General features: G+C 39.3%; 2 protein-coding genes across 6 annotated transcripts in view; one reads left to right on the forward strand and one right to left on the reverse strand.

The window, feature by feature from the left end:
- The window catches only part of KPNA4 (karyopherin subunit alpha 4), a 160,521-nt gene that overhangs the window by 52,300 nt on the left and 83,072 nt on the right, over positions 1-25,149 (reverse strand). Inside the window, exons 1-2 of one of the 4 annotated variants that reach the window (XM_081828827.1) lie at positions 6,710-7,042; positions 6,024-6,161 (exon numbers count right to left, since the gene is read on the reverse strand). The exons of 1 other annotated variant lie outside the window; for it this stretch is intronic. In XM_081828827.1, the coding sequence (XP_081684953.1) occupies positions 6,024-6,107 (84 nt within the window). In that variant the 5' untranslated portion in view covers positions 6,108-6,161; positions 6,710-7,042. Of the gene's footprint in view, positions 1-6,023; positions 6,162-6,709; positions 7,043-25,149 lie in introns of those variants that run through there. 2 more of the 4 variants (XM_081828839.1, XM_081828831.1) reach the window with 2 other exon arrangements.
- The window catches only part of PPM1L (protein phosphatase, Mg2+/Mn2+ dependent 1L), a 398,046-nt gene continuing 380,241 nt past the window's right edge, over positions 7,345-25,149 (forward strand). The window contains exons 1-2 of one of the 2 annotated variants that reach the window (XM_081828884.1): positions 7,345-7,726; positions 12,339-12,484. The gene's annotated coding sequence lies outside the window, so the exon portion shown is untranslated. Of the gene's footprint in view, positions 7,727-12,190; positions 12,485-25,149 lie in introns of those variants that run through there. The other variant, XM_081828889.1, reaches the window with a different exon arrangement.

The following is a 25,149-nucleotide window of genomic DNA, read 5'->3' on the forward strand; positions in this document are numbered from 1 at the left end:
CTTCTGCAGCATATCCACTTCTGCAGTACGATGACTGTCTCAAGGAAAAAGTTTCTTATGATTGAGTTGCAAATTGAAATACCATTTTTCATGGAACACCATTTTTACTTGAAAGAATGACTGACAGACAAATTATGGCTATTCAGACAGTGTCTGGCGTATGTTTTCAAAAAATGAGCAAAGTGAGCTTATGGCTTCAAGGGAAACAACTAACGGTGTTTCTTGCTAATGATAAAATTTAAGCTTTCAAGTGAAAATAAGAATTTTGGAAAACCTGTTTTTACCACTGTGAGCTTCACAAATTTCCAATATTTAAGATTTTTCTGATGAACTATTTGGTGACACTAATTGCCAATAATTGTGAATTTTCACTGTATAAAAAAATGTGTCAGCATTTGCAAGATCAGCATTACTCTGTGAACTAATATTTTCCAAATGACCAATACATACTGTTACAAAATCAGGCAATGGCAAAAGATATATTCCAAGTGCAAGACAGACCTATAAATTTTAACATAACAGAGTATGAAAGGCTCACTGATGTGGCTTAAGAGTTCATATTACAACCAAACTTTAAGAAACTATTATTTTGTGGAGTTATGATATAGTATCAAACAAAAATTTCCATATTTATCTGAAGAGGCTATTTAACACCCTCCCTCTCCAACTGCCTGTGTGAAGTTGGATATTCTTCATATACTTCAACCAAAACAGCATTACCATAAAAGACTGAATTCAGAAATAGGACAATCCAACTATCTTTTCTGGCCAAACATAAGAGACCTCAAAAAAAATGTTAAACATGGCCATTCTTTTCACCAAGTTTTTTGGGTTTTAGAAAATAATTTATTTTTCATTAGAAATTTATGTTTATATAAAATGGCTTCATTATTATTTTTTGAGTTAATATTTTTTAAATTCTTAGTTTTAATTTCTGAAATGATAATTTTTTTTTTTTAGAAGATTTTATTTATTTGACAGAGAGAGACACAGCCAGAGAGAGAACACAAGCAGGGAGCGTGGGGGAGTTCTGGAGAAGCAGGCTTCCCGCCAAGCAGGGAGCCCGATGTGGGGCTCCATCCCAGGACCCTGGGATCATGACCTGAGCCGAAGGCAGAAGCTTAATGACTGAGCCACCCAAGCGCCCCTGAAATGATAAATATTAACAGAAACCCACAAACAATGCTCTTTGAGGGCCCCTAATTTTTAATAGCATAAACAGGTCTTCAGCCCCCAAAGCTTTGAAAACTTCTGAACTAAGGCCATTAGAAGCACAAAAATATTGTTCTTATTCAGTAGGTGCCATATAAAGATTGTTCTCACATTAACTGTAAAAAAAAGGGAGTCTCCCCTAACCCTGTCTTCTACTAAATCTAAATGGAAAGCCTATAAATGTTTCTCTAGAGTTTAAAGTCCACAAAAGATACACAATTTCCAAAAATCTCTCTGGGAGAAAAAGGAAACACTTACTGAATACCTATTATACCCCATGGACTATGCTTTCACTATAAACTTTTAAGCAACTTGAGACCTGTGTATCAAGGCTGAAAGAAGTTAAAAACAAGTAATATGGTATGGTATAAATATACAGACTTTACTTTGGACACGTACCTGAATTAAAATCATTCCCTTAAGTGTGATACTATTAAGTTACTTAACTCTAGGGATTTTTCTTCTATAAAATGAATAATTCCTATTATTAGACTGAGAGAAATGAGAATTCAATTAAAAGCACATACAATATGTGTTTCAGTGATAGTTCTCTGTTCCAAAACTAAACCAGCAAGTACCAAAATCATCATTCAAGATTAGACTGGACAACAAACTCTCATTTCAGCATTACAGTCCTTAAGTAGATGAATGCTGCTCCAGAAAACATTTGAAAATATTTTGAGGACCCACAGTAACTATCAGATATTAGAGATCAATGCTTAAAAACTACCTACACATTTTTCTAAAGTACTTTCATTCTTTTAAAGTTAAATCACTCCTACAACTCTTCCCAATCTTGTATATATATTCATTTGACATACTAGAGACTATGAAAAACGGAGACATTTTGATAGCTCAAAGAAAATTATCAATGAAGCAATTCTTTAATTGACTGCCTTGTAAAACCAAGAAAGCTGGCAGGAAAGCACAAAAACAATTATTTAATTCCTAACTATACTTCTATCAGGTATTTCATATTGTCACATGCTTGGACTATTATATGAAAAATTAGACTGTAGTTATTTTAAGTATAGTAAATATGTTCCAAGATTTGTGATGAGAGAGGTCAGTGTCTAAAAGTTAACAAGACTTAATAGCTTAACAATGCTTTTCACTCTGTATAGTTACAAACTACCAAAGCCATTTAAAAACAACAAATTAGCTGATCAATTTATTAAACTCTTGCCAACCAAGCAACTGTTTTTTTCCTAAAGTTCAAGCTCACTGCATACTTTATGTTGTGTGGACAATCACAAGTTTCCAGTCATTTAATGTTTTATTATTCTTTTATTTTTAGGGTAAGTCTTTTTCTTAAAGTTGTGTTTTTATATCTAATTATTTTCCAACATTTTATGCTCTATTAGAACTTGGATACTCTCAGAACTTCTATAAAAATCACAGATTATTGGAAAGTCTACAAAAGAATCCCCCCTTTACTTTTAAAACATAAACTAGATGAGCTTTATTTGCTCTATTCTGACAAATATTTTATTTGAAGTTTCGTCACTGACCCATTTCCCGTGTTGCGTTCAGTGTACCCTTTCTATGGTTACTTTTCTCAAAGTAATAATGATGATCCTCTACCACACTGCAAGAAAGCAGCCAAGCCTTGAATATCATCTGAGAATTCCCATAAATTATTTTAAATGGATACTGACATATGCCTTCTTTAATGCTTTTGTGTTTCAAGAACTTAGCATGACCACATTTTGGAAGAGCCAGAATGGCAGACTGATAGGTAAGAATGATTATCATTTTGAAAGCTCTGAATGAGTTTCAACTTCTAACACTTAGATATTATGACTTTAGAAGGGCCAACAGTTCCCTGTGGTCAAACTGCTCTTCAATGAGGAATTATAGAGCTCTACGTTAAAAACTTTCCCCTTCAATTATAAGTTAAATGTAACTTAAGCTCTGTATGGACACAGAGAAAAAACAAAGAGCCAATTGCAAACAAGGGAGTAAAAGAATCAATTACAATGAATCCTATTAAATGACCCTAACCCCCAAGCAGAAAAGCTAAAAGTGATAAAATGCTCAGAGAACTGCTAGGCATCTTCCTAACATTAACCCATTAATTTTCACAACACTCATGAAGCAGATGTCAAGTACCTCTACTTTAACAGATTAAAAAATTGTTAAGACTGAGGGACTCTCTCAAGGTCACAAAGTTAGAGATCACCAGATTACACTAAACTCTAGGACTTTGTACTCTATTTCAAATCAAACAATGTTAGATCAAACTGAAAAATGGTACAATTACCTCATTCTATATGTTGTTCTCTATCTGTGCTGTCCAATAAGAGAGCCAATAGCTTCATGTGGCTATTAAGCAGCTGAAATGTAGCTAGTCCAAACTGAGATATGCTTTAAATGTAAAATACAAACTGGATTTTGAAGACTTAATATGAAAAGAATATAAAATAACCCAATTTTTTTTTACATTGCTGATGTTATATTGGTATTTTGAATGTACTGGATTAAATAAAATTCACTGGACAGCCATGGTCCATCCTTTTTTTTTAAGATTTTATTTATTTATTTGAGAGAGAGAGACAGCAACAGAGAGAACTTGTGGGGAGGAGAGGGAGAAGGCGGCTCCCCACTGAGCAGAGAGCCTGACACGGGGCTCCATCCCAGGACCCTGGGATCATGACCTGAGCTGAAGGCAGACGCTAAACCGACTGAGCCACCCAAGCGCCCCAGGTCCATACTTCTTTACAAAAACCTCCCAATGAAACAGATGTCATCATTAAGACCTAAACCAAAAGCAGTACTTTCTTAGATTCTGTTGTAGCAAAACATAGTAACCATATTTGGAGGGGACGGTTATGGGCATATTAAGTATTCTGAGGGGCACAGCCATATATGAAATTAATAAATACACAAAATAGGCCATTCTAGTGTTCTCCAAGGATGATGAAAGAAGTTGCTATCTCATTACAGGTATATGTGACTTTGAATAAGTGAGGAGAAAGTACAATTTCCATTAGAGTCATGTTATTTCCTTAAATGAAAATATCCCTATTCCTTTTGTACACCAGGGTTACCAAAGTCATCAAGGATGCCCATAGGCACTATAAACGTCTCAAAAAAAATCTGGTTAATGTGTATTTATAGTTATTTTTAAAAATCATTTATTATATTCTTCTAATAGGGTCATCACAATCTTGAGTAAACTAATAAGAAATTCACACTAAGAGGAAACACCAATTTACCAAAAAAAAAAAGGGGGGGGGACCCCTTTAGAACAGTTTGGCAGTCCCAGAAAATGTTACACATAAAGTTACCATATGACCCACAAATTCCACTCCGCAGTATATAACCAAAGAGAAATGAAAACAGGTCCACACAAAAATGTGTACATAAATGTTCATAGAAGCATTACGCATAATAGCTAAAGAGTGGAAACAATGCAAATGTCCATCAACTGGTAAATGGATAAACAAAATGTGGTATATCCATAGGCTGGAATATTATTCAGCATATTTTTCAGCCACAAAAAGGAATGAGGCACTGTTACATTTTTGTTACGTGTGTGAACCTTGAAAGCATTATGCTACCTAAAAGCAGTCAGTCAAAAAAGATCACACATTGTATAACTCCATTTATAGGAAATATCCAGAGTAGGCAAATCTGGACAGAGAGTAACGGGGAACAGAGATTGCTCATGAGTTAGGATTTCTTTTTGGAGTGATAAAAAATTTTCTGAGATTGATTGTGCTAATAGTTGCACAATTATGTGAAAACACCAAAAGCCAGTTTAAATAAGTGAATTGTATGGTATATGAATTACAGTTCAATGAAGCTGTCTAAAAAAAAAAAAATACAGCCAGAAATGTAGGTGGGGGGAAAGGATTTGAACTTTCCAAGCATCTAATTGCTATTTTTGGGGATTTTGTAATTTGTGGTATTTATGTTTTTAAATTTTGTAATTCTTTTCATCCTAAGTACTGATATTAGTAAAAAATTTTCTTCATCACATCATTACACAACTAGGTAAATTTAATGAAAAAATCATAAATTGTACATTTAAAGTGATCTAACATTGTTTGATTTGAAATATGGCATGTGAATTACCTCAGTAAAAATGTTAAAATTTTTTCATTAAAAAAAGATCACAGGGTAATGTTTCACATTAACCTTAAAACAATCACAGAATTAAGAACCACAGCCCCAGATATTTAATAGATCCTCAAACTATGAAACCCACTAAAAACACAAATTACCTTAGAGATTGAATGGCGTTGTGAAAAGCCCAAAAAATAGTTACTATCTCAGTCAAGCAAATGCTCAAAGTTCAGAAACAGGTGATGGGAATTTCAAGATTTTAGGATAAAAAAGGATAGAGGGACAATATAAAAAATACTACTTGGCCACTACTCTTTTAAAAGCTAAACTCCTGATTCAGATACAGGATCCAAGTACTTAAAAAACAAACAAACAAACCCGATTTACCTAGACTCTTAAAACTAAAGGGAAGAAGTCTTCCATCAAAATTCTGTGATTTGTGTGTATGTGTTTTACCCACACACCTCATGTAGCCTAACAACCTCGGGAAAAGCTGTATCGAAGATACTGCAGATTTTTTTTTTTCACCCTTTTAAAATAATAAAACGTGATGGTGCCATTCCATAGCCCACCCCATCCCCCACTACTACCACCAGCAGGTGGAGGGAAAGGATACTGTAGACTACAGGATGACAGCTTTGTATAACCCTGTGGACTTTCTATATAAGAATGCAGCTGGTGGTCTCTCAGGAGGGGATAAAGAGATTTGTGTGCAAGCTGAAATAAGGGGTATTCTTTGCCTGGAAGAGGGCACACCGTGAGCCACATCTTGAATCAGCTATATCCAGAGTAAAACACAGGCCGCTGGAAGGCACTGTTAGCATCACCAGGATGGCCTCTCACGCCGGGGGTGTTTTTTTCAACGGAGAAGTTGACTCCTGTAGTTTGGATATTGGGGGGAGGCAGGGGTAAAGCGGGAGTCGGGAAGACCAGAAAAAATGCCTTTAAGTGGAGACGACTCGGACCCCGCAGGGGAAGTTCCGAGCCCCACTCGGTCGCCACACACTCGTCCCCGCACCTCCCACCGCCCTCCTCGCGGCGCCAGACGTCGCGGCCCGGTGGAAAGCCGGAATCGCCGCCGCAGCCCGGCCGGGGCAGCGCGGCACACGCACGCCTCCTCCGCACTCGCCGCGCCCGGCCTCCCCGCCGCGCGGCCCAGCCCCTCGCCCCCGCGCCGGGCCGGCTCCCCGGGGCAGGCCTAGGCCGCGTCGGCCGTACCCCAGTACCTCGCTCCCGGGCGGAGGTGGACCAGGCCCGACACAAACTTCCCGGCGCGTTCGCAGAGGCGTCACGGACGGGCCGGCCCCCAGCGCCATTCCCCCGCGGCCCGGCGGCGGCACCCGCCCCTACTCCCCACACTCGGGAGTCCCGGCGGAGATCGGCCCGAGGCCCACAGCCCCCACCCCTCCGGCGCCCCCGAGTTTACCTCCAAGTCGCGGCCTTTGTTCTTGAAATTCTTGAGCCGTTGGTTGTCCAGTTTCTCGTTGTCCGCCATGGCCGGGCCGGTGACTCCTTCCCCCGCCCGGGCCCCGCGGGATCCGCCCCAACCACCACGCCGCACCGACACTCCCAGGAACCGGGCCGCCGCCTGAGCTGCAATGCCCGCCGCGCCGCCGCTTCCTTCCTCCTCTCACCTGCCTCCGCCGCGGCCTACTCCTCCTCTCCCCGCCCGCCCCCCCCGCCCTAACCCCAGCGCGACCGCAGCTCGGGCGAAGACAACTGCGGGGCCGGGCGGCGGCAACGGCGGCGGAATGTGCTGCCGGCTGAAAAGGGGGAGGCAGCCTCGATCTGAGGGCCCCGGAGCCGCGACCACGCCCATCACCGCCAGCCCAGTTCTCCGATTGGCCAACCAGGCTCCGGTGCGCTCGACCAATCAAAAAGGACGATGGAGAGCGGGGGCGGAAGAGAAAACGGAAAGGGGAAGAGAGCAGCGTTGGGAGGAAGGGCCGGAGGACTGGAAGGCCGGGAGGGGCGCGGCGGGGGCAGGGCGGGGAGCGACCACGTGCCTGCCGAGCGACCAGGAGGAAGCGAAAGAGAATTGGACAACTTGAGGGGAGGCGGGGAAGGGGAAGGAGAGGCCCGGGAACGAGTTGGTTTGCTCTTGCCGCGCCGCCCCAGACCTCTGTGTTCCAGAATGGAAGCGGAGTTAAAGTATTTTTTTTTTCTCCAGCGCGCCTTCTCTTCTAGGGCATTGCTTGCGCGCTCCGTTGGCTTTACAGGAAGTAGGAGCTGCACCTTGGCTCAGTCCGGGTCCGGGCACGTCCGCCCCCTCACCCCCCAAGGTCCATTCCCAGGCTGGGGGTTCCCGCCGTGGGGTTTGGATCCGCAGGGGTGACGTGCGTTCAGGAGTCGCAGCGGAAAGCGAGAGGGACAGTGGGTGGAAAAGGGAAAGGACGCATTAGGCAAATCTGATTCATCCCTTCAGACCACGTCCCCGCAACAGGTAGGAACTTGGGAAGCGCTGATGATCCGGTGATGATACCGTCTTTTAGGTATTTCGTTTTAGAAAGTTAAAGAAGTTACTTGGCCACAAAGTACTAACTTCTGGAAGGCGGGGATTGTGGCACCTGACATAATAATGTAGTATTGTAACTGTTGAGAAAGAAAATGAATTCCTAAGGGTATACATTTCTATCAGGAATATTATTACTAGACGCAGAAATAACAAGCTACGAAGGAACGTGTTCAAATATTTCAGAAAAAGGGGGAAGGAAATGGTTTAAAAATATATTTATCAATTAATAGCTCCTCAAATATGCACGGAAACGAAGTAGGCAGCAAAAAACTCAGATCGGAAGGAAAGGGGGCGGTATAGGAGCATTGGGTGTGTTTAAAATTTGGCGAGGCATGGGGATTTCTTTCGGGAACTTTTACTCCTCGCCCGCCGCCCCCTTCCCTCCCACTTCCTTGCTGATATATATACCTTTGTATATATATATATACAAAATTCTCAGTACTTTGTATACTTTCAGCCGCCTAGGGAAACAAGCTGTACCTGGAAATAATTCACACTGAAGGTTAACTTGAATGTAAATTCATTGCCAATCTTAAAATATAAATGAAGTTCATTCTAGATTCTATTCTCCAAAGAATAATTGAAGTAACACTGCACACTGGAGCACTGATGTTTTCAAAATAAATTTAGGATAAGAAAATTCAGTTGAAAAGATGGAGTGTGTGTGTGTGTGTGTGTGTGTGTGTGTGTGTGCGCCCCCATCACGGATTTTTGTTATGAACAGGATTCTAGAAAAATTACTGGTGAATTCCCACCCTATGATTAGAAATTATCCTGTCAACATGCATGTATAGACGAATATTTTGTACTTCTTGGTATAAATTCCGTGATAGCTTTCATGGTGAAGTTCATAAAATTGTCTATCATCCTATGTGATTATTTCTCCCAGCTACAACTGGTTGTCTTTGGTAGTTAAACAAAAACTTGAGTTTCTCTGCAGAATACCCCTAAGAGAAGGGTGTGATCAGTTACCCACTGAGAGAGATGCAGTACAAACAGGAAATAACCACAAAATGATTGTTTCTTCTATTATTATCATTTAATGTCTTTCTAAGGTCTTTCTCCCACTCTAGACAGTTAAGTTCTCTGAAGTCAAGGAACATGCTTGTTTTGTTCTCTAATGTATTCAGCACCTAGTAGTACTTTGTATACGGTATACACTTAGTGACTATTTGTCAAACATAGAACCTGAATCTCAGCTTCTTTGAATATATGTTCCATAAGTTAAAAAGCAAGCCAACACTTTTTGATTAGGAATGTGGAATAAGTTGTTACTGCTTTTAATTTACACTGGGTCCCTTCTAAGAATTCTTAATTTTGTATCATGCTTATTCCAGGGACAAAGTTCAGGGAGTAGATCAGACATAGGCTTCCCCCAATATGTTTAAAAATAGTTGTGACACACTTTGCAAAGTGGAACAATTATCCTTAATTATAATGCTTAGGTAGTCTGTTTGCTGGCCTAAATTTTTCATTTGAAATTATTACTCCTGTCCTGTACTTCCGGTTCTTCCCAGATAAAACATATATCAGAAGGGTAAAGAAGTTCTTCCAGGAGTTGGTAATAGCTCTCTATGCAGATTGGCCACCTAACTGGCAAGATATGGTAGCTCTAGTTGTAGTTAGGAGATTTCAGAAATTGAACTTGCTGAACTAAGGAAGTAAATGGCAGCCATCAATACCATTTCAACAGACTTTTTAACAAATGTTTTTTGTGTATATGAAATATAGTTATAATTAAACTATAAAACCTACATATGACACCTGTTTTCAAATAGGATATTCAAGGTTAGGGAACTTCATATCCTGACTTATTACTACTTTAGTATAAGAAAACTCTAAAATATGGAGATACTCGCTTTCAATGAATGTGTCATGAAATTCTCCTCTTGGTCGCTTTTGGAATAAAGAAACTTTCTTTGCTCTGCAGCAGAGATTTGTGAAAGGATTTGTGAAGCTTTACACAGGTTTTAGTTGATCAAATGTAATTTCAAAAAGAATTATAATTGATAATTCATTCAAGCAGTTTGGAGTATTCTCATGATACATACATAAATTGAAGCCTGTGGAGTGTTTCTTTAATCTATAATATAGATCTTATAGTTTCTTTTCTGTTTGGGGAATTATGTATGATTTCTTGAGCAAAGCTGGGTAGTATATGCTGAAACAGGAAGCAATTTTATATGTTGCTAAATCTTTTTTTTTAGATTTTATTTATTTATTTGACAGAGAGAGACACAGCGAGAGAGGGAACACAAGCAGGGTGAGTGGGAGAGGGAGAAGCAGGCTTCCAGCAGAGCAGGGAGCCCGATGTGTGGCTCGATCCCAGGACCCTGGGATCATGACCTGAGCCGAAGGCAGACGCTTAACGCCTGAGCCACCCAGGCGCCCCTATGTTGCTAAATCTTAACTAAAATGTAATTTGTGGGATGCCTGGGTGGCTCAGTTGGTTAAGTGTCTGCCTTTGGCGCAGGTCATGATCCCAGGGTCCTGGGATCGAGTCCCACATTAGGCTCCTTGCTCAGCAGAGAGCGCACTTCTCCCTCTTCCTGCCACTTCCCCTGCTTATGCTGTCTCTCTCTCTGACAAATAAAATCTTAAAAAAAAAAAAGTAATTTGTGTTTTTTATAGTTGGACTGGTTCATTTTTTGAGAGAAAGACATTGGACCTTTGGTAATACACCTTTATTTTCTTAGGAAAACATAGCTGGTCAGAATAGGGGGGGCTTCATTTATTCCTCTTTATTGCCAGGACTTTTCTGACTTAACTTGAGAACTCTGGAAAAAACTACTTCTTTACTTTGACTGAAGTTACTGAATGGTAAAAGATGATGAATTAAAAAGCTAGCTGTGGGTTTTAATTTGATTGAGAGAGATGAGCCACACAGTTTTTCTTTAACTTAGTTTTTTTTTAAAGCTCAGTTTTGACTAATTAATGGGAGAAAACTTATATTTCATGGATACAAATCATTGATGACTGGTTCATCTCTATTTGTATTCTTACCTGGCAGACATGCCTAGATTTTCTAAAGCTTTTTTTACTTGCTTTTTATTTGGGCATAAAGTAATGTTTTTAATTTTTAAAAATAAAACTACAGAAGGAGCCATTTAAAAGCCAAATGGTCAAGAAGATTGATCATGTGACTTAGAGCAGTTTCAAACAGAGTTCCTCAGAACCCCCCAGCATTAGTAAATGTTTGTTTAAAAAAAAAGGTTTTCTTGGTCTAACAATTTTAGGAACTTATAGGTGGGTGGTAGTGGGAACTTTAAGACATTAGTGTTAAGCAGAACACTATTTGGAAACTTGAAACCAGTGAGCCCACAATGATCACTATCACTCCTCAATTAAAAAATTTTGTGTTAATAGCATCAACTAAGTATAATGACTTACAAATTGGTAGTATTTCAGAAGTTTGCTTGGAGATTAGTTCTTTGAAATATGTCCATAGGAACATGGTCATGATTAATGGGTAGGTGTTCAGGTTAGCCTACAAAGGCTTAGTTAATCTATAAAGGACTTACGTGAAAATCACAGAGCCTAATCACATTATGTGGCAGTATTTCTATGAGGAAAATATTTGGATTTGCAATTTTGATCAGGAAGAGCACATCTCTTATCTTTACCTCTATGCACCAGGAACTGTGTTAGGTATTGAAGTTAAAAGGATTACGATGTTCCTTACATTAGAATTCCCTGCATCAGATGTTCTGCAAGTTCATACCTTGCGTGCTGTTATGGGTGCCCAGCCTAGCCTCTTACCTGTCAGGCTCCTGTGATTTCCAGTAGCCTACACTAGTAAAGAGGAAGCTTAGGATTCCAGGACTGGTAAATAGGAACTGGGGGTGGATGAGGTATAGGCCCAACCTCTTGCCCCAATACTTCTCACTTCAGGTAAGCTCCCTACCCCCCCTTTTTTTTTTTACTTTTTATTTCTAAATAATTACAGATTCATAGGAGTTAAAAATGTACAAAGAGGCCCTACCTACCCCTCACTCAGGCCCCTCCAATGGTAGCATCTTGTATAACTATAGTACACTATCCAAACCAGGAAATTGATATTAATATAATACATAGAACTTATTCAGAGGGGAGGGAAGACATTAGAATGTAAAGAATATAAGAAAGTATCAGGGGGTGCCTATATACTGGAACCTCTTATAACCCTATGCTTTATGAGAAAAAATTTTTTAATGACAGTAATAATATTGATTACCTATCATATCCTAGGTGTTTTATGTACATGAGATATTTTATTATTGTTATTTGTATTCCTACTATTTTTTTTTAAGATTTTTATTTATTTGAGTGAGAGAGCATGGGGGGGTGGGGGAGGAGGGGCAGAGGGAGAAGCAGACTCCCCACTGAGCAGGAGCCCGATGCACCAACTGAGCCACTCAGGCTCCCCTGTATTTCTACTATTACAAACTGATTATTGTTGAGCAATTCTGTGGCAGGCAGTCTTCTAAGCAATTGGTAACAGTAAGTCATTAAACCCTCACAACAGCACTGTAAGGCAAGTATGTTATTACTCACTTTACAGATGAGAAAATTGGAGAACAGAGAGGATTAGTAACTTGTCCAAGGTCACTGAGTAAGTAGAAAAGCTGGCATTTGAACTGGGCCTGACACCAGAACCAGCACTCCTGATTACCATGGAGGCACATAAACTTCATAGTTCTTTTCAAGGTAAGCGTTATTATTTCCACTTTTTAAATAAGGAACCTGAAGTTCAGAGAGGCTGAGCAACTTGCTTAAGACCCTACACAACTAAGAAGTGCTGGAGCCCCAGTTTGATTTCAGGTCTGACTAGCTGCAAAACTCCCACTGTTTCTAGTTGACCATTACTATGGACTGCATGTCTGTGTCCTCCTAAAATCCACGTGTTGAAACCTCATCCCCACCATGATGGTGTTTGGAGGTGGGGCCTTTGGGAAGTAATCAGGTCATGAGGGTAAAACCCTAATTAATAGGATTCATACCCTTAGAAAAGAGGCCCCCGAGAGATTCCTTCTGCCAACTGAGGTTAGTGAGAAGATAGGGGCCTATGAGGAAATGTGTTCTCACCAAATTGGCTACTGCCTTGATCTTGGGACTTTCCAGCCTGTAGAACTGGGAGAAATAAATTTCTGGGGGTGCTTGGCTGGCTCAGCTTGAAGAGCACATGACTCCTGATCTTGGGGTTGCAAGTTCCAGCCCCACATGAAGTGTAGAGATTACTTGAAAATAAAATCTTTAAAAAAGAAAGAAAGAAATTGGGGCGCCTGGGTGGTTCAGTCAGTTAAGCGTCTGCCTTCGGCTCAGGTCACAATCCCAGGGTCCTGGGATCGAGCCCCGCATCAGGCTCCCTGCTCCGCAGGAAGCCTGCTTCTCCCTCTCCCACTCCCCCTGCTTGTGTTCTCTCTCTCGCTGTGTCTCTCTCTGTCAAATAAATAAAACCTTTAAAAAAAAAAAAAAAAAAGAAAAAGAAATTTCTGTTGTTTATAAGCACCCATCTATGGTATTTTGTTACAGCAGCCTGAACAGACAAAACCACCATGCTGCCTCCCTGGCCTATAACACAGATCTCTCCTGGGCCTCCGTGATATTGTGGTTTATATTAAGAAATATATATTTGGTCTTCCTCCATGGTTCCTGGCACATAACTCCTAAAACCTTTGTAATTTCCTAAGTGGTAAGAGTTACAGGGGTATCTTTCCTTCTCAGCTTCTGAAATAGCTCCAGAATGAAATGGGTATCTTTTGTTATTCATAACAAGCCCCTTTCAACCACATCTGAGTTTATGTTAATGCAGTGACTTTTGGAAAGTCCCTAAGGATACTGGGGGCTGGTTACCAGGGGAACCAACTGTGTGATTAGAGGGTTGGAAATTTCAGTCCTACCCCCACCCTCTGACCTCTGGGGAGGGGAGAGGGACTGGAGGTTGAATCAATGGCCAATGATTCAATCAATCATGCATACTTAATGAAGCCTCCATAAAAACCCAAAAAGGATGGATTGGGAGAGCTTTCAGGTTGGTGGACATGTGGAGGTGCTCCAGAGAGATCTGGAAGCTCTGTGCCCCTTGCCCCATACTTGCCCTATGCATCTCTTCCATCTGACTGTTCCTAAGTTATATCCTTTTATAATAAACTGGTAGTCCAGTACATAAACTGTTTAACTCAGTTATGTGAGCTGCTCTAGCAAATTAATCAAGCCCCCCCCCCGGGGGGGGCGTGTATATAAATCTCTGATTTATAGCTGGTCGGTCAGATGTACAGGTGACAGCTTGAACTTATGATTGGTGTCTGAAGTTGGGGGGTGCACAGTGCTCAGTCTTGGGGGACTGAGCCCTTAATCTGTGGGATCGGACACTATCTTCAGGTAGTGTCAAAACTGAGTTAGATTGTAGGACACCCAGCTGGTGTCACAGAATTGTTTGGGGTAGGAAAAAACTACCACACATTGGTAATCAGAAATGAGAATAGTACTGTGAATAGACAGAAAACAGAAGAATATTTTTTTTCTTCCTAAACAGGCTCTAAAGAGGTCTAGTTCTGAAATGCCTAAGGCAGTGGTTGTCAACCTTTAGAGTGCTTTAGAACCAGCTGGAAGACTGAACCCCCAAATTGGTGGGCTCCATCCCCAGAGTTTCTAATTCAGTAGGTCTAGGATAGCATGTGAAGAATTGAGTTTTTTTTTTTTAAAGATTTTATTTATTTGACAGAGAGAGACACAGCGAAAGAGGGAACACAAGCAGGGGGAGTGGGAGAGGGAGAAGCAGGCTTCCCACGGAGCAGGGAGCCCGACGCGGGGCTTGATCCCGGGACCCTGGGACCATGACCTGAGCCGAAGGCAGACACTTAACAACTGAGCCACCCAGGCGCCCCAAGAATTGAGTTTTTAACAAGGGCACAGGCAATGCTGATGGCACTGCTTCCCGGATCATACTTTGAAAAGTACTAGATCTGGCCTTCCATCTCACATATAAGGTGGTTTCAGCCTAAGGTAATGACTGAATTAAAATAAGGATAAATAGGCTTCACAGAATAGATGTGATGTTTCATACAATATGTCAAAATATTACACATGTAAAATAATGATTGTATGGCTCTTAACCAAAAAAACGTACCAAATAATGTTTCAAGGACAGAATTTACATGCTGGTAATAGCCAATTCCATTTCACTTTTTAAATAGATTTATGCAATATTTTCCTGGGTTCCTTTCTGCTCTCAAGCTTTTCTCTTGAGTTTTCTCAAATGCCTTTTTCTTGATGACATTCTTCTAGAAGACTGGCTCCATTGAGCCTGGGAAGTCTAGTCCAAGTTCCTTGTTGTTAGCTTAAATCTCATATCCTTTGCCACTGCCTTCCTCCTGTGTCTCCGTTCTTGAGTCACTTCCCAAAGAGGCAAAACTTGTCTCTTAACTGTTCTTTCTCTGCTCAGTTGCACCCCATTTGCCAGGCATTCTGGTTTCCCTCTACTAGCTTCCGCCTTAGGGCCATGCCCTCACAGTTACAGTCAGGAGTCGAGTCCCTGCCACATCTGCACTGCTCTCCAGCAACCATCTCTGATACCAACAAACAAAGAAATGCCTGCCCAGTTTTCCATGGTCAGTCACCCTGTTCAGGGTGGATTCCTTCAAAACAACGAAAAAAGAAAAACCTAATGGTGCTAATCTACATGTAGTTTCTTAAACTGAAAATATTAGGTGTTTTTTATTTTTTTATTTTTTTTTCTCCTGGGTTCTCTGTTCAAACAGTGGCAACTTGTATTGAATAAACAGAGTATCTTTATGGTGTTTCTCTCATTTGCCTTCTCTCCATTCTCTGCTACCATCCTCTGTTTTGTTCAAGAATAGTAAGAATTATTTCATGCTCATGATGTCTCAGAAGACAGCATACATGTTATCTAGGCCAACCACCTTGTTTGTGCTTGAATTCTCACTTCAAAGGTTTCATCAAGTGCAACACAGTCATTAATGGGGAGTTCAATATTTCTTGAATCATAGCCCATTCAGTCTTCAGAGGATATCATTACAAAGTTTTTCATGTCAAACACGTGTATATATAATATTACTTAAAAAGTCATTTTGATATTTAAGGTTGAACCAGTTAAGTGTCTTGGAGAATACGAAGGGCAAGTGCATTAAATAGAGCTATTTTTTTTTTGTATTTGTGAAAATGATAGATTTCTACCAACTGTAATATCTTGCACCTATGTTATGGGTCCTGTTTTGAATTTTGAGAATAGTAGTGCTAGTCAGACTGATGAAAATCCTCTTGAATATGAATGATTTTAATAACTTGAATAAAGACAGAACTGATGCCCTAAAACAGACAACTACCTTGGATTATCACATATGAGGAGGACTCCGATGTATTTATTAGTTGTTTTTATCTATTACTGAGCATAGATTATATATGGCATACGGTACCATGTATACACATATAATTCAGGAAGATGAACTAAAAAATAATACAAAATAGAAGACTTTTAAGTACAGAAATTAGTCTTGAAATTCACAATACCTAATAGAATTTATCAGCTTTCTATTTATAGTTCTGTCACTATCTTATATAAAATCCTGAAGTCTCTTGGAGAACTCAAACAGCTCCAGCAGATTCTCCAGATGCCTGTGAAGTCAAAGGTCTATAGCTCCTGGGGTGTTATTTAGACTTTGACTACTGATTACCTTATGATGGACTGCAGAAAAATATTTAACAACAAATCTTTTAATGTTTTTTCTCACCCCTTCCCCATTTGGTTGAATCCTGGAAACCTTTGTCCTTTCACTTAGTACTTATCCCAACATCATTAGTCCCTGTTAAAAGTTCTTGTCTTTATAACTAATGAAAATCAGAGCCTGGTAGGTATTAAACCATCTTACTTAGAGCCCATTAGATATTAAAATGTCTTGTTCTCTTGCCTTTTGGCTTCAGCCCTAAGATCTGCCTAATCAAACCTTGATGTTCTGCATGGCAGAACATAAGCTACCATGCTGATCCCAAATTAGACCTCCCAGGTTTTTAGTTCTACTTATAAATAGAAGCATCAGAGGAAGCATTTAACTTGTAGACAGATCAAGTCAACTAATAACTAGTAATATTATTTGGTTAATTCAAGGATATCACAGAACCATTTAGAGTGGTAGAAAAACATCCATGCATGGGTGGCCTAGGAGAACTATTTAATTTCTAGATATAGGAAATTCCTTTATATTCTTTCTTATTTTTTTTTCTTTTACTTCTACTTGCCACATGAAAAGAGGGAAAAATTACCCATCATTTATCTGTCCTGATAGTCATTATCATAGAACCTCATTAAAAGTAATTAAAATTTGCCACAGAAATCTCTTTTGAGAGCTACACATCTCTGTCTCATTGAATCTCTGCTAGTCCTCTTTGAGGCACTCTTGTGGCATGCGACGTGATCCAAAGGATACACCAGCAAATTGTTAATCTCAGCACCCTTAATATGCTAGCTTCTTTTAGGAATAAAATTTAAACACACTTTGGATTGCCCTTATCACAAAGTACTGTTCTTCTTACAATACCCAAAATAACAAAGGAGTGGGGTGGGTCAGAGATAGACAACATGTATATCTCTAACCACCTGTTCGTATGTTACCACTAGTGTAGTGTATGTTTTAGTGTACACCATATAGAGTAATGTATGGTACAGTGTAGCATATATCGAAGTGTAAAACAGAGCATATAGCCAGGGTCAGCTTCAAGGGCATGCAGCTTATAGAGTCTCACAGGGCCCTGCCTGCACTTAGGAGGGCCCCACACTTGGTTTAATGCTCAGTTGTCACCATCTTGAAATTTTTGGTTTCCTTACAAGGGACTCCACATTTTCATTTTGCACTGGGCCTTGCAAATTATGTAGTCTGCCACGGATAATGCAGTGTATATTCTTCTAAATACCTCCCTACCCACAACTCTTTTTAGCATGTATTCCTTCAATCTAAAAAAAAAAAATCCTGTGAAATATTTCTATTTCAAATGTAAATAAGTAATGTAAATATCATAGGATCATCCTATATATTCTAGTTTTGCTTTTCCATTTAATAATTAGGGATATATTGAAGAATACTCTCTTGTATGGATAAACTATAATTTATTTAACTCCCTACTGATGGACACGTATGTCTTCTATCCTTTGTTGTGATGGTGAACATCTTTGAATGTACATCTTTGGTCACTTGCCTCACTATTTCCCTAGGATCAATTTTTAAGAGTAGAATTATTGAGTCAAAGGGTATAGACATTTAAAATGTGATACATATTACCTGATTGTTCCTCAAAAGATTATACTAGGTTATATCAATCTAAATCCCACCAAGAGATTATAAGCACCATGGTTGCCCCCCATGTTAGCATAATAATTCACCTTCACCTCTGCCGATCTGATATTGCTGGTATTTATAATGGCATTAACCTGAGTTATTAGATCACTAGGATATCATTGATTCTGCTACTATGGAATGGAAGTTTATTGAATCAAACATCAATGCACCTATCAAAGTGAGTACTCTTTAGGGGGAGATTTGGTAGAGATCTCCCTAGCCAGCTATTTGAGGCACTCTAAGCTCCCACCTTTCTTTCAAAATAAGGGTTTTGTGTTCCATGTGTAACATTCAAGGATGTTGTAAGTGCTCAAACCCTCAGGACATTGACCCTGCTATTTTTCTGCTCTTAACCTCCCCACCTTTTAAAACCTTTTTTTATTTTGAAACAATTTCAGACTTTTGCTGAAGTTGTGAGAGACTAATTCACAGAATTTTCATATACCCTTCACCCAGATTCCCCAAATGTTAACATTTTACTACATTTGCTTTGACATCCTCGTTCTTTCTCTGAACTCTTTCAAAATAGGTTATAGGCATGATGCCCCTGTACCCCAAATGTTTAAGGTTCATTCTCTTATAATCACAGTGTATTTATCCAAATCAGGAAAACTGATTCAAAATTGTTATTTGTACACATTATTTAAATGTCACTAATTTTCCCAATAATTTTCTTTATAGAAAAAAATAAAAAAAATATTCTGGTTCAGGATTCAAACCAAGATCACATGTTACATTTAGTTGTCATGAGCCCTCAACCACACATATTTTTTTTGTTGGTCATATTTTCCTAGATAAATACTAGGCTGATGTAAAAAAAAACTTTTGGCAACCTGAATTTAAAAAACCTGGTTGGTTAGCTTTTTTTCTATTTACATGTTTTAAAGTAAAGTTGCTTAAAAAGGAAAAATAAGGTCCAAAAGTTAAAGAGGTAAGACACTGACTATAAGCAATAGAAATTTGCAGCAGTAAATCATTAACTGTAAAAAATGAAAATTTCAAAATGCTTTTATTAATGCCCTACGCTTTTAAGAAAAGTCTTCTCAGGGCCTTTCTAAAAAGATTGCCACATTTGCTAATAGTACCAGGTACTGAGAAGTCCTATTTGATTATATACACATAAAATGACCTCTTAGTTCCTAGAGAGTCTAGGGAGCAAAAAAAAAAAAAGTAGATGTAATGAGAAATGACTAACCTCGGGCGCCTGGGTGGCTCAGTTGGTTAAGCGACTGCCTTTGGCTCAGGTCATGATCCTGGAGTCCCGGGATCAAGTCCCGCATCAGGCTCCCTGCTCAGCGGGGAGTCTGCTTCTCCCTCTGACCCTCCCTCTCTCATGCTCTCTTTCTCTATCTCATTCTCTCTCAAATAAATAAATAAAATCTTTAAAAAAAAAAAAGAAATGACTAACCTCTGGAGACAAAGTCAGTTGTGTTCTCAGTAGGAAGACACTAAGCAGCTTTCTTTTCTCTTGATTTTTTTTTATTAAAACCAAAATAATGTGAGTTATGTTGATTGAGTAAATCAAAGCCTTAACTATGGTTATCACACATGAACAGACTTCCTGAGACCCTGAGGATTTTGGATAGTTGCCATCAGTTGACCTGAGAGCTTCTACAACTTAAAGATGAGTTCATAAAGAAGGTGCAGATGGGTATTTTACTTATTAAACATTCAAAAAGTGATCACTGCCTGTTAAATGGTATTTTAACCACCTTGAATGAAAACTCATTAGGCTATTACATTTTCCATTTTACAAATGGGGAAGCAGAAGCATAGAAAGATACAGCAATTTGTCCAAGGTCACACAGCTAGTGGGTGGCTATGAAACTGAGGATCTCAAGGGAAGGCCTATAGGGACCAGAGTGGTTTAAAGCCACAAACTCTCAAAACTGACCCATTTGTTTCACCTGGAGGATCACGGTGAGGAAAAACGGCTGGGTACACAATCAAAATTCAGCCGGATGGCAACAGTGAAGAAGGAAAGAGAAGGTCCAGACTAATGTGGGAGAGGGAAATACTCAGGAAACCTCGAAAAGCAAACTGCCCTATATTTAACAACCACAGTTATAAATACTATCTGAACCAGTCTTCCTTCTTCAAGTTCAAGAAAACTAAATTCACATAAAAATGAGCAACAGAAAGATATCAAGGTCTGATGGCATTTGAAGTTATAAGAAAAAAGAATAAGGAGTATAATAACATCCATATAGACAATAAAAGCGTACCTGAAAGACATATTTGCGAAAGCAGGTCCAAAGCACTATATTAGTTCAAAATGAGGTTAAAATGCATGAAGAAAATTACATATATATATATATATAAGAAATGAAAGACCAAAATAAATTAGAATTCAAAAAGGAAGTAAAAAACCTCAAGAAAGAATCCAAAATTAAAGTAGCAGAGTTAGAGTGGCCTCCTCAAGAGCCTGGCTCCAGGGCTCCTGCACTTTGGACCCAGCACAGGCCTCCTGGGGCACCTGCCTCCAGGTTTATTAATAAAGGTGCTAAATCTCTTTACTTTTAAAAGTGGCCTTAAAATATTTTTAAATCATAAATGTGGAGTAATTTTAGTAAAGATGTTTATTTTAAATAAAATATGAACATTTTGTTTTATTTCATGGCTGCATCAGTAGAGAATTATAATTTTAATCTTAGGCCCTGTGGTTTCCATCCAAAGACTGTGGCGCCTTCCTATGCTAAATGCAATTCTGTGAAAAGTGAGTAAAGTTTCTGGAAGCCAGAACCGTAAAAGTGGAAACAATGTCAATTAATAAATGGCAGCAAATTCCACAATATATTATGAAGACATTATGTAGAAACGTCATACTGCATTATTATGAATTGGAATTTTGCCATCATAAAGGTGTGAGGAATATGTTTAGGAAAAGAATGCTGTTAGCAGAAGAACTGAATGGTAAACTTAGAACAATGGTTCTCAGGGTGGGAGATCATGTGCAATTTTAAGAATATGAATATCGCTTTCCTAATAGTTTTTTTTAAAGATTTTTATTTATTTATTTATTTGAGAGAGGGTGAGAACCAGAGAGATCACAGAGGGAGAGGGAGAAGCAGACTCGCCCCTGAGCAGGGAGCCCAATGTGGGGCTCGATCCCGGGACTCCGAGATCATGAACTGAGCCGAAGACAGATGCTTAACCAGGCACCCTTGTTTTCCTAATATAACCCAAGAAAAGTAAGCTTGGTAAAATCTGTTCAGTTGGATGAGTTGTTCTACTGTGAGAAGGCACTATAATGGAATAGAGTAAAATCTGACATAATGATATAGACCCTGACGTGTGTGTGTGTGTGTGTGTAAAGTGTACACCAGAGGTGGATAGGTGCAGACTCACTATATTCAAATTACTGTGGTAGATTTTCCAAACTAAGAGTACACAGGTGAAGCCCATTCTGCCCTAACTGAAAACCACAAATATGAAATATTAAGGGGACTTGGAGAGATACGTGGACTATGTGCAGAGGTTATGTATTCTAGTGTAGACAATCCGGGGAAATTTTCAAATCCCTAAATTTTGTTACACAAAACATCAAGTTAAATGCATGCTGAAAAGTCTTAAAGGAAAACCAGTGGCTTTGTCAGCAAGTTGTTTTTAAGTTCCCCATAACTGGTTCCATTTCTCTGAACCAACACAGAGCTGAAAGAGAAAGAAAATGTTTTTACTGGATTTTGATGAACATAGAGGTCCTAGACTCTGATTTGGACTTCTCCAGAACAATTTCAGATCCAGTCTTTGGATTCCTGAGTGGGCCTTTCTCACCAATAAAGGAATGAAGGTGAACTAGATCTCTTTGCCCCCTATTCATAATAAGTTAATTTACTAGTACAGCTGAGCCACACATGAGCACAGATGACATTAGTCAATTTATCTGGGTTTCATTTCCGGGTTGAATTTGGACCCTGGACTCCAGGTGAGTTGTGCCTGCTTTGTTTCCTAGCACCTTAACCTCAGAGCCTAACCCAGCCAATTCTTTCTCACCCAGTGGCTGAATCCTTTCAATACTTGTTCAGTTCTCTGCTCCAAAAAAAAAGCATTTTCACTGCTCATGGCACATTCACTAGAGCTTGGAGGTTAAGAAATGAGACAATTTAACTCAATTTGACTCAACCCATTTTATTTTTTGTTAGCAGCTTTAACAAAAAGTTTATTGGGGTACGATCAAAATATCTGATTAAAATGAGATTTGAATCTTGAAGAGTCCAGTTTATTCTTGATACCATGACCCTGGGAATACAGAAAGTTAACTTGTTTTATTGACTATGTAGACATTCAGCTTTGTTTTTAATAATAGAGTAATTTTATAGTAAGAATATCAGGGGGTGCCTGGGTGGCTCAGTCGGTTAAGCATATGCCTTCGGCTCAGGTCATGATCCCAGGGTCCTGGGATCGATCCCTGCCGTGTGTCTGGGCTCCCTGTTCAGTGGGGAGTCTGCTTGTCTCCCTCGCCCTCTGCCCTTCCCTCCTGCTAATGCTTGCTCTGTCATGCACCCTCTCTCTCAAATAAATAAATAAAATCTTTTTTAAAAAAGGAATATTAGTAAGTTCTAAGGAATTTTGGGGAAAGCACTATCTCCAAGGCAGATACAAAAAAACCCTACGTAGGTGGTTTTAAAAACTGTAGCTGTGGGGCGCCTGGGTGGCTCAGTCGTTAAGCGTCTGCCTTCAGCTCAGGTCATGATCCCAGGGTCCTGGGATCGAGTCCCACATCGGGCTCCCTGCTCGGCGGGAAACCCGCTTCTCCCTCTCCCACTCCCCCTGCTTGTGTTCCTGCTCTCGCTGTCTCTCTCTGTCAAATAAATAAAATCTTTAAAAAAAAAAATAAAAACTATAGCTGTGGTTTTTTTTTTAAGTTGTGTTTTGTGGTTATTGTAAGGTAATAAATAATGCACGTGGTAAAAAGGCAAAGAAAATCAAATAGTAGGGAGTTATCAAGTAAAAAATAAATCTTCCTCCCAGGTCTGCTCCTTAGTCTTTTAGTTTCCCTCTGAAAAAGACAACAGTTTCTGAAGCTAAGGTTGATGAGCAGATGGTACATTAATCCTTTTGCAACTCAGTCTTACTCTTTCAAAGACTTAAAAAATCCATGTTGGGCTATAAACCTTCGCACTGTTGGAAAGAGCCACACAGCACTGGTTTCCTGAGAGTCATCACTGGTGCTGCTTACATGTGAAGTGGATACGATCCATAGTTTACAAGTCATTGCAGTAAAAATTAGAATGCCCTGCTGTGGATCGTCGATAAGTACCGTGCAGATTACAGTTAACCATGCTAAAGAAACCAAGCTATGGAAATAAATGGTAATAAGTGAAACATGCATGAGATTTGAAACAATTTCATTTTAACTTACGGTTTATGGGATATTCCCCATCCCTCAGTGTTATAGAATCTGTTTAAAGTAATTGTTATCTTTGATAGGAGTTTTCAAAGAGATAGGTGTATTAAAGATAAACCAATTTTCTATTTTTATAAGCCTAATTGTAAATGTTTATCTTTTCATTCACTGCTTTTTGATATATATTTTCTTCACATAAGAAATTCCTTATCTTGGGGTGCCTGGGTGGCTCAGTCATTAAGTGTCTGCCTTTGGCTCAGGTCATGATCCCAGGGTCCTGGGATCGAGCCCCACATCGGGCTCCCTGCTCGGCGGGAAGCCTGCTTCTCCCTCTCCCACTCCCCCTGCTTGTGTTCCCTCTCTTACTATGTCTCTCTCTGTCAAATTAATAAAAAAAAATCTTAAAAAAAAAAATTCCTTATCTCTTCATGGTCAATACCTGCTTGTCTTTGATATCTGAAAACAACACTTCTAAATCATGGTGAATATAGTCTCCCTTTACAGTTCATTGCATTAAGCTACAATCCTAGAGAGAACATAGAATAGATATTTTCTGTAAAAAAGTTATATATGTTCTAGATTATTTTTTTGGTTGTATTTTGATAGCCCAGAACCCAGTATTTTGTTAGTATGATCTGAGTTATTTTCTTCCAATGCATTTCTCTTAACAGTTATCTATACTGAATTTGCTTGTCCTATTTCTGCATTTTTACAGCTATTATTGATCTTAACTATGTTTTACAATCCACACTATAAACATTTCTTTCTTTATCCAGCAAACATCAATTGAATATCTACCATGGCTCAAAGTTGGATAAGATATAGTGCCATTTCTTTTTTTTTTTAAGTATTTTAAATTTCTCCCCCCCCTTTTTTTTAAGATTTTATTTATCTGCGAGAAAGCAAGAGAGAAAGAGAGCGAGCACAAGCAGGGGAAGGGGCAGAGGAAGTGGGAGAAGCAGACTTCCCCCGAAGCAGGGAGCCCGATGCGGGCTTGATCCCAGGATGCTGGGGTCAGGACCTGAGCTGAAGGCAGAGCCACCCAGGCGCCCTGACATAGTGTCATTTCTAACAGCCTCACTATGTTTGGCTTGAGAGGCCAACCCTCTCATGGAAAAGCAAAATGCACTTGAATGAATCAGTTTTATAAAATGTTAATACAGAAGATACATTCACAATCTGGACACCACCCACCATGGATATCACAGTGAAACGTATTAATAATGTTGGCAGAATAAGCTTTATTCTTGCCTAGAGAAATAGTCACTTGTTATCCTCAGATAATTGGACAAGAGCTTAGAAATGTTCTTCTGGTACATTCAAAAGAGCAATGTTTGGTCATTCATGATTTTAATTTGTGTTCTACAAACTCTGAAAGAATTGTTCGGTCCTAGTTTGAAAGGTTTTACTTTTTGGTAGCTACTACATCAGTAAGAGTAACTGGGAATACTTCATTTGTTTAGTACTAACTTGCTGGAGTTGATTATGGAGAACATTGCCAAATGAAGATGGTGTCATTTGCATTTCCATTCAGAAATAAATTGTAGAAAAAGTCCAAAGGTTGCTCTCTAACATCATGGTCTGCTTCTGTAGCAGATATACTCTACCTCCTCTTAAGTCATATTTTGTATTGAAAAGCAAAAATCATGTGTTTCAATTGCTACCTAATCACTACA

Source organism: Leptonychotes weddellii, chromosome 1 (assembly GCF_054177405.1).
Source record: "Leptonychotes weddellii isolate Sample4059 chromosome 1, ASM5417740v2, whole genome shotgun sequence".
Taxonomy (NCBI): domain Eukaryota; kingdom Metazoa; phylum Chordata; class Mammalia; order Carnivora; family Phocidae; genus Leptonychotes; species Leptonychotes weddellii.